This window comes from Castor canadensis, chromosome 5 (assembly GCF_047511655.1).
Source record: "Castor canadensis chromosome 5, mCasCan1.hap1v2, whole genome shotgun sequence".
In the NCBI taxonomy this organism is placed as follows: Eukaryota; Metazoa; Chordata; class Mammalia; order Rodentia; family Castoridae; genus Castor; species Castor canadensis.
In genome coordinates this window covers 161,105,633-161,121,614 of record NC_133390.1, presented here as the reverse complement: position 1 = coordinate 161,121,614, position 15,982 = coordinate 161,105,633, and the positions used below count along the sequence as shown (strand labels likewise).

The 15,982-nt window shown below is 42.1% G+C and overlaps 1 protein-coding gene across 4 annotated transcripts in view; it reads right to left on the bottom strand.

The window, feature by feature from the left end:
• Positions 1 to 15,982, bottom strand: part of Ctnnbl1 (catenin beta like 1) — a 152,733-nt gene that overhangs the window by 83,732 nt on the left and 53,019 nt on the right. For all 4 annotated transcript variants that reach the window (XM_020172490.2, XM_020172491.2, XM_020172492.2 and 1 more), the window contains 4 exons: positions 15,785 to 15,882; positions 10,826 to 10,919; positions 8,005 to 8,096; positions 25 to 97 (listed from right to left, as the gene is read on the bottom strand). In XM_020172490.2, the coding sequence (XP_020028079.2) occupies positions 25 to 97; positions 8,005 to 8,096; positions 10,826 to 10,919; positions 15,785 to 15,882 (357 nt within the window). The remainder of the gene's footprint in view (positions 1 to 24; positions 98 to 8,004; positions 8,097 to 10,825; positions 10,920 to 15,784; positions 15,883 to 15,982) is intronic.

Genomic DNA, 15,982 nt, shown 5'->3' with positions numbered 1-15,982 from the left:
TATCAACACTGAGAGGAGCCTCACCATCATTGTCCTGGAGCAATATGGCCAGCACTTCACTGCAATACAGTTTGTTGGCATCAAAAGGCATCTTTGCCTGTGGGAAAATAAGAAAAATGAGAAAACCATTAAGGGGTCTTGCTTCCTTTCACAAGTCAGAGAGAAGAGGAAGTTAAGGAAAAGGCAATTAAGGGTAAAAAAAAAAAAAAAAAGGTCTGCCTCTGTTCTCATGAGGTCAGACCCAAGTGCTACATGGTAAACGGCACGGAGACACAATGGTTGGCCCACTCCTAACACCCATGGTACGAATGTCACCTCCTTCACAAAGCCTTCCCAGATTCCTCATTCTGAGTCCAGAAACTGCATGTGTCTAAGGTAAAAAATAGAAACTTCTGAACTTTTAAAATTAAGTCATGAAACTTCATTCACAAGTTAGAACCATAAAATTATATGACATATAATCAGAAAAGTTGAAAAGAAAGCAATTTCTTGTTTAGATTAGCTGAATATATTTATAACAAACTAGTTCCTTTAGGATTTTTTAATGCTTAAAATTTAATTTGGAATCATAAACCTATCTGCCTATATGCCATAATCTGCCTACTATTTAAAAAGGAAACCACATTAAATATGCAAAAATGTTTTAATATTTTAACACCTAAATTACTACCCACAATTCGTTCCCTGCTGTGTATTCTGCTAGCTGGAGGTTCAGTGGGGACACATCTACTGCTTAGACTATCTTTCACAACCATCTACACTGTTGCTTCAGTAGTATTGAGACTTAAGTATCTCACCATCAGCAGTGCCCCATGGAGAAAAGTGCACAGAGAAGAGCAAGTCTCAGTGATGTATTTTTATTTACAGATCCTTAAAATGCAGGCACCTAGACAACAACTGTTAATCGCAGCAGCCTTTGCTATGTATCTAGGTTTTTGAAATGACAACAGGGAAAGTTTTTATCTTAAAGCTAACACTTCCATAAATCTCGTACAATTCACAGTTCCATTTGGACATTGATTTTGTACTTAAGAAGGAAGAATGGAACCTAATCAAACAACATCCAGCACCATTTCAGTTTTCTGTGCATGTCCTCCCTCATCAAGTCAAAGTGCACCCCACAGGGTTTCAGGAGGCCAGCCAGGTCTGCCCCATCTTAGGTTAAAAGATCTATAAGTGCAAGGTCTTACACGTGCTGACTGTATGGGTATGCTCTCTGGGCAAGCTTGAGGCTTTCTTTCAAAAAATCTGTTTAACAATGGGGCTTAAGTGGTGTGTTTCCCTTTAAAAAAGATGGTTCTATAAAAATCAAAACACAGAGGTGGAAAGCAAAAGGGTGAGCATCTCTACTGGAATCAAGGACTGGCTAATAAAATGACTCAAATGATCTACATCCCCATTTTAAATGATTTTAGCCACACCAACTTATATGCAGCTTTTCAAAGGCCAGGGTCTTCTTTGAAACAAACACACTTAACTAAATGAGGCCTAGAGACATCAGGCCACTAGTGCAAGAGCCTTCGTGTAGTTCCAGTGCCTTTTGTCTTTCTCTGGATTTTATAAACTCCTGCCTCCAGGGTTTGAGGAGTTTTCTCTTCTATATGCAAGACATAGAATTAAGCACAACAGCAAACAGAGGTGAATTAAACCTGAACCCTGTCTACTGTTGTGGCATTTGAAGATATTACACTGAATTCAAGTTAATTTTATGAAGTAGTACAGTCCATTTCAAAAAAGAAAAGATTGAGGGGCATGGAACTGGGTCATACCTAAGTCTGACTCACGAGCATGACACTGTGTGCTGAGGTAACTGAGTGCCATACTGAATCTACCAAGGGCATTTTTAAAGTTTCAAGGAAAACATGGTACACTTGACATCTGTTGAGCAGTGTACTAACTATCACATCAAGGGGCATTTCTTCTGATGATATTATATCGTTGTAGAGCTAGGTTTGGTGGTTACTGTTATTTTAAAAAAAAAACAAAACTGTGTGAAAATAGCTGTGGATTAGCAATGAGCAGTGGTGTGCAGTCTGACGCCAAGGTTTAGAAAGCTGTGCATGGTGCAATGCCCAAAAGGTGGATATTCTGTGACATTTAAAATGAAATAAAACATACCTTCTTTCATTTATGTTTATTCTTTCCTCAAACTGATAATAAATTGTTAGGACATAATACATGTTATTTGGACCTAACTGCTTTAACAAACAGTATTGTTAGATACTTTCTGGCATGGAGGGTACTGTAAGAACAAAACTACAGAGACACTAAGAGCACCACACACCCATAACAGGGATCTGTGATCTAAGTAACATTCCTTGGTCTGTTTCCTCTCATTTGTAAAGTGGAAACAGCCTCTTTGGAGGACTGGCATGAGAATTAAATAAAATAATATGAAAGTACTAAAACAGACTATATACTACAGGTTCTTCTGATAACTGGAATAAAGAAATATCTGTCTGAGTAGAATATCAGGTCTTATAGTTCACCAGTGTTGTGAACTTGGCCAAATTACTCTGCCTCTTTAATCCAATGTCTCCTACGTTGTCACATCTTCCTTATGAAGTGTAAAGCAAAAACTTAAAAGCCAGTTTTTAAATAATTTCACCATTTGTTTCTTAAAATTGTCATCAAGGAGTGATTTAATCAGGAAACCAAAATGACTAGGCTGACAACTCCTAATGCTGAGCCGGGAGCTGCCTCAGCACCACAGCATGACGCCAGCTGCAAGCAGCTTGGTAGGAGGAAGCTGCTTCAGAGAAACCCAGCCCCAACTCTCACTGGTTCTGGGTTTAGGCAAGGCATTTCTCTTCTCTGGGATTCCTTCTTTATCTGTAAACTGGGGAGAGTGGAATGTTATTGGCAGGGTTGTTGTAAGGATTAAGGATAAGTGTGCAAGGATCTAGAGAAACATTTTTTCATAACCAGATGGGAAAAAAGGCAATGATAGTGACAATGATAATTTAATCTGGTGGAAAATAAATAAAAAAAAACTAGGCCAGTTGGGAAGGAAGGAGACTGATCTTTCATGTCTAGACAAAGATAAACTTACCAAGAACATTTTATTTGTTTAAATCTCAGCCAGAGAGTACACAATACCAAAGTGCCAAATTACAAAGACATTTAATCAAACTCAGGAAAAAGGAGAATTCATTTAACAGGTATGGTCTCTTGTTTTACTTGCAAAGCAAACCAGTGGGACTTGGAACATACAGGGCTCTCTTCTATCCAGAAGCCTGGTGATCCTAAATCTTTCAGCTGTCAGGGTAATTACAGAGTCAGGCACAAGTTTGTACTCAGCATGTAAGTCCCTGAATAAAATTAAACTTTACCTTTTTGGGAGCTGCTGCTCTTTTTGGAAAGTACAAACAATTATGCTACCACCCGCAGCCAGAAGCTGTAGGTCATATCTGCAGCTCACCTCTGGTCCCTGAAATGAGGGGCAGGTTCAAACACATCCTACAGCCCTATGTGACTGTCAAAGCAGATTGGGCCCTGCAAAATCACAACCTCTGGTCACCAGGGGCTAAGGGATTTTGCACCAACCAGTTGTACATGTTGTATAACTTAGCCAATTCTTAATTCAGTAATTCATATACCGAGTGTTCCAACTGTTTCTGGAGCATTAACTGGGAAACGACTAGGAATCTTAATTTTGTTCATTTAAAAAATGAAAATAAAACTATTAGTTTGGGTGTTATGTTCAATAGTATATAATATCCTAATAAGCCTGTGTTTCCCAACTTCAACAATGACCTGTGATGCAGTGTCTCTCCCACTAGTTATCTGCTTACCTGCTAATCCGTTTAATGCAATCATCAGCAATAGCTTTTATCCTCATTAGAACAAATTAATGAGGTTTTCTTTGAATAAAAAGAAAAATCCATGAAAATCTCTACATAGTGCTAGGCTACCCCTACAACATGGAGAAATCCAAGTCTAAAATGCCTGTCACCAATGTGCTCTCCTTCACTTAAGAGTCACTCAAGGATTACTGAATAAATATGGGGTGATCAAAAGGCAACATTCTATCCAGCAATCCAGACATAAACATTCTAGAACTTTGGTGCTCAGACTTTAGCTTACATCAGGCTCACCAGGAGGGCCTGTTAAAACCTAAGATACTAGGCTCCACTCCAAGCTTTGATGACTTGGTGGAGACCAAAAATTTGCATTTCTTTTAAGTCACCAGATGATGCTGAGGCTGATGGCTAGTAACAAAATTTTTTTTAGAACAACTGGGAGGAGATGCAAACACAACAGAGCCACAATGCTTGTGATTTAAGAATATTTAGAAAAGAAAACTAGCACACACATCCTGAAAGTCTGCCAGGTGATGGAACTGCCTCCACAGATGGAGAAAAGGTGCTCCATGAGGGTGAGTGTCACACAGTTACAGGTGAATAGTAGAACCCAGATGGCTAACTCCCACGGGAAAACCATTAGGAATAAAATGAAGGGGCTACTTTTCAGAAAAGAAAGGGGGCCAAATAGGCTGGTGGCAAAGCATTGTGATAGAAAGGGTATGTGAAAGAAATTCCGGAGGCACAGGTATAATACCAGCTCTGTCTCTAGTTGTATGGGTTTGGGCAAAGCACTTAATATCTTTAGGTCTTGACTTTCAGTTTTTTTATCCACAAAAGAACTTAGGTGTCCTTCAGTTCAAAACATGAAGGCTCTATGAAAGAGTAGAGATTTAAGCTGTCTCATGTTTCCCCCTTGTTTTTTTGGGGAGAGGGCAGTACTGGGGTATGAACCCAGGGCCTCATATATGCTAGGCAAGCACTGTACCACTTGAGCCACAACTTCCAGACCTTAAGCTGTCTCATGAAAGTTATATCTAATTTAGAAACACAGAAAGAAAACCAAAGTCATGCATGGTGGAGGCAGGGGCATGAGCAAGATAATTTGACCTTTACAGAGCAAGGCATAGGTAAAAGAGTAGGTATCTAATAGATAACAAAGGGCAATGTTTCAAAATTAAGAAATGAAAAGCCAGGCTAGGAGCTTTTCCTAGCCTGGTAGGAAACAGGCGCAGTAACTCATGTCTGTAATCCTGCTCCACCAAGGAGGTGCAGATTGGTTAGAGGCAGCCTGGGCAAATAGTTAGTGAAACCCCCGTCTAAATAAGTGGGGGATGGTGGAACATGCCTGTGATCTCAGCTATGTGGGAGGTGGAGGTAGAAGGTTCAACATCTGAGGCCAAGCCTGGGCTAAAATGCAAGACCTTATCCAAAAAATAATTAAAGTAAAAAAGGGCTGGGGGAGTGGCTCAAGTAGCAGAGCACCTGCCTAGCAAGAGAAAGGTCCTTAGTTCAAACCCTAGTACCATCAAAAAAACGAAGGAAGTGGAGGTGGGCTCTGAGGTAGCAACACTACCATCAATGTAAGTAGGTTCCTTTTTTTTTTTTTTAGGCTCAGGCTGATCTTGGACTCGTAATCCTCCTGCCTCATCCTTTTCGCCTTCTTGATTACTGGCACTCACTACCATGACCACAGGTTCTCAAACAGGGACAGCAACTGAAAATGGAGTTTTATACCAGCCTGTAGGGTGAGAAGAAGGTTCTCACTTCTAGAAACCACTGGATTCTATTGAGGGCTAAACACTAGAATCCCAAGTGGAACTTTTCTAAAATACACCAGTGGCAGAGACTAAGACAGTAAGATTAGGGATCTGAAATTTTTAGTTTCCTAAGTGATCTTAATACAACCCCCAGCTGACACCCATGGCTATACAGATCTTTACAATTTAGAAGCATTATCACATTTGGTCTCTCCTCCGGAAAGAGGCTCCCAATTTTTCAAAGAAGAAAACAGGTGAGACAAGGGACCACTGTCCATAGTCACACTGCTCCTATGGGAAATGGGAACCTGATCAGCTTTCACTCCAAGGCACCATGACGCTTATGTGGCTGAAGATATTATAAGAACTTACTCGGATTGTAAAAAACAAGAGCAAAGCCTTCTTGCTCTTGTCTTACCCATAAGCAGGAGTTCCTTAAGGAAGTCCTCCCGTTAATGTTCTGGGCAGCACAAGCTTCTCTAAGAGAACTTGCTTACTAATAAAATAACCAAATAGCATTTTAATGTTTAAATACCCTGGAACCTTGAAAAAACTATTTTAGAGATAGCAGTGTGGGTATTTATGCCCTGAGTATTACATAAATGCTATGCCTGTAAGGCACAAGTCAATAGTGTGCTAAAATATCAAATGGGCCTCTTTATTACTGTCATAAGGGTAATGGAATTCAAGCTAAACACCCAAAGGTCTCAATTTCCCTTACTATATGACCAATTCAAAACAACAACAACAAAAAACCCTTTCAACACCTTTCAAATCAGTGTAAATCCCAAGTAACTGACAAAAATTTGTCTTGACAAAACTATTATCTTGTATATTTTAGGATTGTGGCCTCAACCTGTGGCCACTCCACCAACATCTCAGATCTGTGTTACCTATCCCATTCTCTTGGTTCCTACTTCATTCTTTACCACTCACTCCTAAAGTGTCTCAAGGCCTTGGAGAATGAAAATATGCTAAATATTAAACAAAGAAGAAACTGAGTTTAGGGAGATGTGAATGGAATTACACAGAAAACTAGAGCTGTAGGCCATCCAGATTCAGGAGAGGAGTTCAAAAGGAAGTTGCCAAGATGACAGCATGTGAATTAACAGTGTGCTGAGTGCAGGACTGAAAGGAAAAGAGACTTAGGAATAGGAAAGGTGGGCTTGAAGGGGCCTCAATGCACTGAGCAGGCAAATGCACCCATACCCACTGACGGTAATGGCTTGAGTTGATATGTGATGTAAGTCTGTTACAGAGTTTGTGGGAACCAGAGGCCTTCTAAGGAAGTCCTAGATCATCAGAGGCCAGGAATCGTGGGGCATATGCAACCTTAGGCAGAACCTTCTCCTTTAGAAGAGACTGAGGATAAATATAACCGTATACACCTTGGACTTTCTGGATCTCTACAACACTCTGAAGCATAACAAGGCCATGACCATTTCAAGAATCACTCCCGCTACAAAAAGTGCCTCCTCTTATCAGAAAACTGGAAATCTTGCTGGACTGAGGACCATGCACATCAGCAGTTCCAAACTGCCTCCCACCAGATCTATGGCCAAAGCTCATAGCTTTGCCCTCCTAGTCACTCACTGTATAGGACAGCACTAATTGTCAGAAAGATGGTCACAATTATGCTAAAAAGGAAAGGGAATGAACAACCCAATAGAAATATGAACAAAGGATATAAATTTGAAGCTAAAAGAGAATACAAACAGCTAATAAACAAATAGAAGCCAGTATACTTTCTGTGATTATATTGTGATTTTAAAGCTCTAAGTTAAATGAATATCAGTTTTCACCTATCAGATTAACAAAGCTAAGTTTAATAAAGCCTAGTGTTGTTACGGGTAGCAGGAAGCATTCTGAAATCAGTGGGGCAGCCTTTACAGGGGACAGTTTTGTAATACCTACCAAAAATGATAATATGTATACCTTTTGACCCATTAATTTCATTTCTAGGAATTTACCACACAGATAAGCTAAGAGAAGTGTGCAAAAAAGTGTGTGCATGATATAGACACATCATATACAGCATGTATATGATGATGTACACTATTCATAACAAGCCAAAACTTAGAAACAACAACAGTTGAATTAATTTTGGTACATTTGTATAAGTAGACAACCATTAGTTCACTAAAAAAGAAATTGCATAAGAAAACAATTTTTGTGAAACACACAACACATTCTCCTACATGTGTACAGAAAATTTCTGAAAGAATAAATATCGTTAATATCAGCTGCCTCTGGGGAGTGGAACTGGAAAGCATCTTTTAAAAAGGAAAAAACGATAAGCAAAGAAAGGAGCAAGAGATACCAGAAGCTTCCCAATCTAGACCCACACGGTTAGGGGCCAACACTCTCTATCAACAACCCAGCATCGACTATGACCAGAGCAAAGAGAGATTTGAGCAAAAGCGCCACACAGCCACACTTACCTTCAGCCTCTTCAACAGCCACTGCAGGAGCCCCTGCTGGGCAGCCTCTGTACAGACCTCAGGCCGGAACTCAGCCATGTTCTCCACAATAGCTGAAGGGAGACAGATGCCAGTCACTGGGGAGGGCACTTTTGTTTCCATATGCAACAAGCAGGCTTCCCATGACAGGCTTTTTATTCCTCTTTCCACTTTCCTGTATTCCTCCCAACCAGATGTTATGCTGTCATTTTTAGATTAGCCAGGGAGTTACTGTGGGTTTTTTTTATTTTTCCCCAAGTTATGGTTACAAGTAAAAGTCATAACTGAAAATCATGGAGTTAACAAAAGGGATAAGTGATAAGTTTTCTATGCTAACAGAGACCCAAACTAGAGTGAAGTACACAAGGGTGGAGGCTGTCTATGAAGGTCCACTTGGTCCACAGAGTGCTGGAGTCCCAGAGACCTGTAACTAAAGAAACAGGGGGCTAAGCAGAAACTTTAGGAAAATCCTAAGAGTGGGGATTCAGCCTTTTTCTGTCTGATTCATCCATTTTCAGTCTCCTCTGAACTGTGTGGAATGAGAAAACTACCAGGGGACCGGGCTTTGAACTCAGGGCTTCATGCTTGCAAAGCAGGAGCTTTACCACTTGAGCCATATCTCCAGTCCATTTTGCTTTGGTTATTTTTTGGAGATGGTCCATGAACTATATGCCCAGGCTGGCCTCCAACCTTGATTCTCCTGATCTCAATCTCCCAAGTAGTTAAGATTACAGGTGTGAGCAACCAATGCCCAGCAGGCATGACCTTCTTAGGTGAACAAAATGATGTGTACAAAGAGAAGGGTTGTGCCAGCAGAGGGAGCTGCCAGGTGCTAGGAAACAAGTAATCGGCCCTGCTATCGCCTGCAAAAGCCAAGTCCTACTTCACAGAAAAATTAAAACTTACCAAAAATGAGGACATCAGAAAGAGTCACCTATATTCCTTAATACATACATCAAACATTCCCCTTTCCTTCTGGGCCCCTTTTGTTTTATATCTTAGAACATGCGACTCTCACAAAGCAGATGTTTTATATTCCCTAGCACAATGCTCTGAACACACTGGAAGTGAATCTTGAAGGAGAAAGGGCTAAAGACATCATCATACCCACATCTTCTTCCTCATTCTTTTGCCCAGGTCAGCCGCAACACAGGTAAATAAAGAACAGCACAGTGGGAATACAAACCGTGGGAGCAGAGTAGTAATGAAACCCCAGAGAGATGAAGAACGTCACAATGCCCTCAATTATACATGACCTAAGAAAATCAACTCATTCACTTTAATCTTTTACGCCTTTATCTTACTCTTCTGCTTAAACTTTAGTGGCTTCCAGTTGCCCCCAAGAAACAAAGTCAAACTTCTTGCTGTGGTCTGCAAGGTCTTGTACCACTCCTCCTCCTCCTCAGCATATCTCTAAAACTTTCCCCAGCCCGGTCTATTTTGACTTTGCAAATGACATTCCCTATCCAAGGGCCCTTCTCCCACTCTTCCCCTTGTCAAAGGGCACCTTTCTTCTTTCTCAGCCCCAATCAGCATCTTCTCTCATGGGACAACTTGGAGACCTTTCCTTGCTACTCCCACAGTGCTTGTCACTGACTCCTATTACATCATTTGTCAGCTGATACTGTCTTTCCTTTCTGTTTCGGACCGTCACATCATCTGCCCCATGCCTAATTCATCATAACCTACCATAGTGCCTAGCACAGTGCCTGACAAACACTCGGCACTCAATAAGGAGACAGGAATGAATCTGAGCTGTGGTAGTGGCCAAGCTGAAGCTAGATAGATCTCTGCAGAGTGCCAGGCTGATGCTTTTTCCATTATACCAGGCTCTTTTTATTAAGTCAGTTAAGACTTTTGATAAGCTTTTGATGCTGCAAAATCCACCATTAGGCTAACAGATGGCAATGCCAAATTCTGGCTCTAGACTAGAGCCAACCTCCAATCACAGACTGTTGTGTTCTCTCCTCTCTTACTCCCTAGGTGCCCATCTTCCCCCTTCTTTATGATAATCCTCACAGAAGAGAGTCTAGAACTACAAGAGAAATCTGGTAAACATGAAGGTACAAAGGGGAAATCTAATCTCATCAAAAGTTTTGCTTCCACTGAGCCTCGTTTATTTCTTGAGCTCTGGTTTTATATAAGACAGTGACCAGTGATAAAGAGGACCACCCAAAAGCACAATTTTAAATAGGCTGTTGGTTTGGCAACTTTGCAAAGGGAAAGACTGGGGAGATATCAAAAGGGAGAAGGAAGAGGAGAAATACTACAGAGGAATCTACTTAAATGAACATATGACACAGGAGCAGCCAAGTTAGTAGCAATACTTCAACTCAGAGTTTACACAGCAATCTGTACATAAGAACAGAAAGAAATATTAGCTCTTTATCAAAGAAAATATCCTTCCTGTAAAGGTTCACAGTTGTGCAAAAGTTCATAGTTCCACTGAAGGAAAGTGATAAGAACAATCAGCACAAATTTTTTTTATTTAAATTTTTCAACATATCCTTTCCAAAGGGGGAGGATATTCTGCATGGATTTTAGCCTTACTTTTGGAGGCAGAGTACTGATAAAATCTAAGAGCCAGGGCATTTTGTCTTGGAAAGTTACCTACTTTCTGGATTTCTGCTTTTATTAACTACAAGCCAAGCCAAAGCTGCAGCTATATGAAATGTACACACAGGTCTTCATTTCCAAAAAGGCAGTTTGAGAGAAGAAGGAAAGAAAACACTCCGGTGTTGACTCTCTTATGAAGGAGGAAGGAAAGGGAGCACCAAGCCCAGCACGGGCGCCTTGCACTCACCCAAAGTGTTATGGACACCATCTGCCTCCTCCCGCACAGACTCATCCAGGCGCTCCAGATTCTGTACCAGCAATGCTACCACCTGCCCATCCACCTGCAAGAATAGGGGAACAAAGGGAGAGAGGGAAGCATATGACAAGTTGGCTCCCCCAAATGTTCGCATTCATACAACCACATTTACACATTTGAATGAATAAACTAAGAACACATTAGCAAGTTGCAGTTTACAATGTGCTTTCTCTTACCCCATCCTAATGCAGCAGACACCACAACTCTATTGTGCATCACACTGCCTGTCAGTTCTGCAAACTGCTTCACTCATCTCCATTGCTTATTGCTACTTTATCTGCATTATTTTTTTCCCCTTTCCTTGATTTTTAGTTATGCTTCTCCTCTCTGCTGTCTGGAAACTGGCTGGGACAGTGGCAATGAGCAACACGCTTAAATCTTAGAGCTGAACGGTTATGGATAATGGGTGTCTGGCTGGAGGAAAATCTTTTTTCTTGTTACGGAAATCTAACTTCTAACAGGCAGTCTTTTTAAGCTTGCAAAGTGTGAAACTTCATGTTTAGCTGGGTTAAATGCAATTTTATCTGATTGCAGGAGAGCCAAAAGCAGTCAAAATACATTCAGCTCAGAAAACCCTTGGAAAAGTGTTTATATTATGCATAGCTCTGAATATCGCCTGGTAAGAAGTACAAATTAGCATTCTGTCCTACTTCAGCTAACCCCTTGGGTCTACCTTCAATTTTCTGGACCTGTGACGAAGTCTGAAACTAAAAACAAATCCTGCTCAGGGATTAAAGCATCAGCTTGAGCAACCCTGGTCTTGGAAATCAGGACTGTCTGAGGTCTGACATTCTCCGATAATTCACTGGTTATTTCTGCTGGTTAGCAGGTCTCCAAACAATATTCTAGCAGGTCTTACTGAGACAAAGTTCAAGGGCATGATTAGCCATCTTTTTCCACTTGACCAAAGTGGATAGATAAAAGAGAAGATGAGGAAATAAACAGATGAGAGGGTTTGAAGGAGGATTCTTTTTCTGTCTGTTATACCCTGCCAACAAGCATTCTCAAGGATTAGAATCGAGATTTACACCTACTAGGAGTTTCAGAAATCTCATTATTTCAAAAAAATATAAAAATAAAGTCCCATACCCATGGAATCTTTTTTTTAAAGCATAATCTTGACACACCCTCCCCCCACCCTCCGCGTACACATGTATCTCCCAGGCTGGCCTCAAACTTGCTCTGTAGCCCAGGCTGACCTGCAACTCACAATCCTCCTATGTTGGCCTCCCTAGGGCTAGGATTATAGGTGTGTACCACCACGCCTAGCTCCATGGAATCTTGACCAAATGAGTTGGAGGCCAGGCATGGTGGCACATGCCACAGGAGGATTGAGAATAAAGTTTGCAAGACCCCACCTCAACCAATGTGGCACATGCCTGTCATCCTAGCTATGTGAGAAGCATAAATAGGAGGACTACAGTCCAGGATAGCCCGGGCATAAATGTGAGACCCTATGTAAAAAATGCCTAAAGCAAAAAGGTCCAAGACCTTGAATTCAAACCCCAATACTGCAAAAAAAAAAAAAAAAAAAAAAAAGCAAAGAAGTTTTGAGAACACATATAGTAACATGTTCTGATGCAAAACTCAGACTATTGAAACCTAACTAGTACACTTTAGCTTCTACTTTTACCTTCCACCCGCTACCCACACAGCTGCCAGAGGGATCTTTTTTAAATGTTCAGTCAGGCTGCTACCAGCTCCTTGCCTACAACCTGTTCACTGGCAATCCCACTAAGGCCGACAGTGCCCAGCACAGGCAGGCCTGCTCTTGCTCTCCTCTCTGGCTGTACTCTATCAGCATGGTCCCTTCTCTGCACTAAGCTCATTCTTGCCTCAGTCTTTGTCCTCATCCCACGTTCTTGGTCATTATGAACAGCTGGCTTCTTGTACCCAGAGCTCAGGCCTTCCCTGAAAATTGAATCTCACCTGACCTCTAAGCACTCCACATCACACCACTCTACTTTAGTTTTCTGGTAACACAGAATCACTATCAGGTAGTTTTCTTGTTTACTATTTCCTGTTTGTTCCTCTACCAAAGCAGAGACCCTGCCAGTCTTACTCAAAGCTGTAGCTATCTAGTTCCTACAACCAGGAACATGCCAAGTGCTCAGTAAAATCTAGTGAACAAATGAACAAGTGAGTTTTGCTTAGGAACAAATTCAGATGAAGGTGAGGACATTTAAATGGAAGTGGGAAGGGCCAGGATCCAGACACTTACATAGGAAGCATCTTTACCATCACATGAAACCTGCCCAGCAGGGCCTCACGCTGAGCAGCATAAAGATAAAGCAACCAATTCTAAGTCAAGCCACTATAGAACTTAAGGTTTAACTTCAGGAAGGGTCAGTTAAGGGCCAGGATGCGTGTGAAGGTTAGTCCCCCGGCTGTCCACATCAAGACACTTGCTACAACCAGTTTGAGCAAAAGCTGGGACTGCCAAGCTCAGGGCAAGTGTTGGGGGTCAGAACGTGACTGCTATCCAATCACTACTCTCAAGGAGTCCCAAGTCATCTTTGGAGAGGTGAGCCAGAGAACAGCCACCAACACAATATAGCCTCACATTTACTACTCTCCAGAAGAATCCATCTTCCAGGCTCCGAAACTGACTTGTTCCAAATATTCGCCTTTTCATAAGGAACAGAGGTGGACGTGAACAAAATTTAAAACCCCAAAGATCCCCAACAATGCCAGGACAGCACTCTCTTCCCACAAATGTGCTATTCTATTGCTGGAGCCTTCCAACTGGAGAAAGACCAAGGAAATAACTGCAAAGTGCATGCCACAATAAATCCTGCCACATGCCCTCTAGCCTCTGCTCCAGCAATTCTAGGCCTTTGATACTGGGCCCAAATTAAAACTACGAAGACAACTCAAGCCTTGTAATAGGAGAATACTTATCAAACATCTTCCTCAATGTGGCACAAGGGTAGGGAAAAATAAATGGAAGACAACTTGCCAGCACTGCTCTCTGATATTTACTGATGGTTTCTGACTGGTTGCAGACAAGGAAATAATATATTACAGTCCAGAATGTTCAGTGCTTGTGATTCACAACAGCCCCACCAGGATAAAGCTATAAGAGTCAAAATCTTAAAATAATATTATCATAAAAAACCTAAACAAACAGAAAACACTGTGTAGCAGCTACCTAATGGCTCCCCAGACTAAGGATGAACTGTTTCTTTCCAGACAATAAAATCTGCAAGATCCAGCCTTTGTTGGTGGGCCTGGCAACAAAGAAAACACAAAGGGGGCTTTTGTGTGAATTGCTGTTTCTGGGTAGGTTTTACATGCAGTCGCCAAGCTAGCCATTCCTCTCTCCTCTTCTCCATTCACACAGGCAAAGGACAGTAATTAAAATCAACCCAGGAACCAGGCAGGAAGGAGCACCCAGGGCCACTGTAATTAACCTCTGGAAGGTAAGACTGCACAAATGACATTATGGGGACACAGTGCAAGAGCAAGTGCCACAGCCTTCCTTCAGATGCTCCTCAAAACAAAGGACCCCCCCCAGCAGCATCTTTTCTTTTTGCACACTGGTTCTTAGAAAAAAGAAAAGTCCTGAATCCTACACAAGTGGCAGTTCACTTTAGAAAGCAGCTTGAAAGAAAAACGGTCATAGAAATTTCTATCCTGGTCACACATGACCCTGCTGGAGTCCAGACTCGATCTCTGTGAGACAGTGCTTCATATTACCCAGGGGTTCACAACTCCACTCACACCAAATGCCAGCAGCAAGCATGGCACTGGGGGAAGGGGCTGCATGCATATGCAGTGGGGACTGCAGTCACAGCCCTCCTGATTCAGTAGGTCTTGGGTGGGGCTAGAAAGCTGCCTTAGGAGCACCTGGGTGCTTCCACCACAAGTGGCTGCAGTAATCTCTGATAAACACTGCAAAATGCATCAAAACCACCACTTACTACTATTCTAACAGAGAAAAAAGGCAGGAGAAGACATCAGACAAGAAGGGAGAACAGGTGGATAGAGGCTTAACAGGCAAATCAGGGCAAGAGACTGCCTCTGGTCACAGGTAGAGGAGGGAGTGTGGTTGTGGTGAGGAGAACATGCAGGCTCTTATCATGGAAGGCATAGGACATAGTGACCCAGTGTGGGAGGCTTCCCATCTGCCTCTGGGCTTCTTCATGTGTCAGGCAATTAGATTAGAAGGGACCTACCCAACAGAGTTCACCTTGGCTGCTGTCTGGAACGATGGCTGAGGAAATGTGGGGCCTTGCCTAGGCTCTTCAAAAAAGAATGCAGAAACCCCACAGCCCTTTCGTCCAGAAGCAGGGCATGCAACTCTGGCCCAGCCAGATGAGCTCTAAGGTTTGTCTTGTTTTTAACATTCTCTGATTCCTCCCTGATGACTTATCTATAAAATAAGTAATAATAATATCTGTCCTTGTTGGCACTAAGATTATAAAGCCCAGAAGAGAAAGCAAACTTCTGAGAGCACTTTGGAAAAAGGTCAGTAGCAGCCCAATGTGGGGGGAGGGGTGGACAGGGGGACAGAGGCAAGAACACAGAGTCAAAGACAACATAGGCTCAAATGTGTGACCAAGGGCAAGTTGTTCTACCTCTATAAAGAGTCTTGGCTTCAGAGCTGTACATGGGAATAGCAGCAATACTATTTGAGAGGACATGGTGAGGATTAAACAGAGCCAATGAAATGAGAAATGTCCTGCCAAGAGCAGTATTTAATAAATGTTGGGCTTCCACAGCCTCTTACCTGACACAGTCCCACAGAATAAGGTACCTGCAAGTAGCATTTCTACTTCTTTCTCATCCATCCAGGCTTGCCACAGAATTCTGCAAATCCTACTCAGACACAATGATGGGGGTGATGCCACCACCTCACACGAAGCTGTGAAACCCCAGGTGACTTACCAGAGCATCGATGAGAACCTCTGCTCCCTCTTCACTCTCATGGAGGGTGTCTATGTCTGTCAGTTCCTGAAGCAAATCAACCACAGCTATGGACACATGTGAGAAACGTTAAGGGCATCATGTACAGACTGACACCCCACCGTTTTATTTAAATCTTCAATTCCCTCCTGTGTCCCCTTCAATCACCTCATCACCACT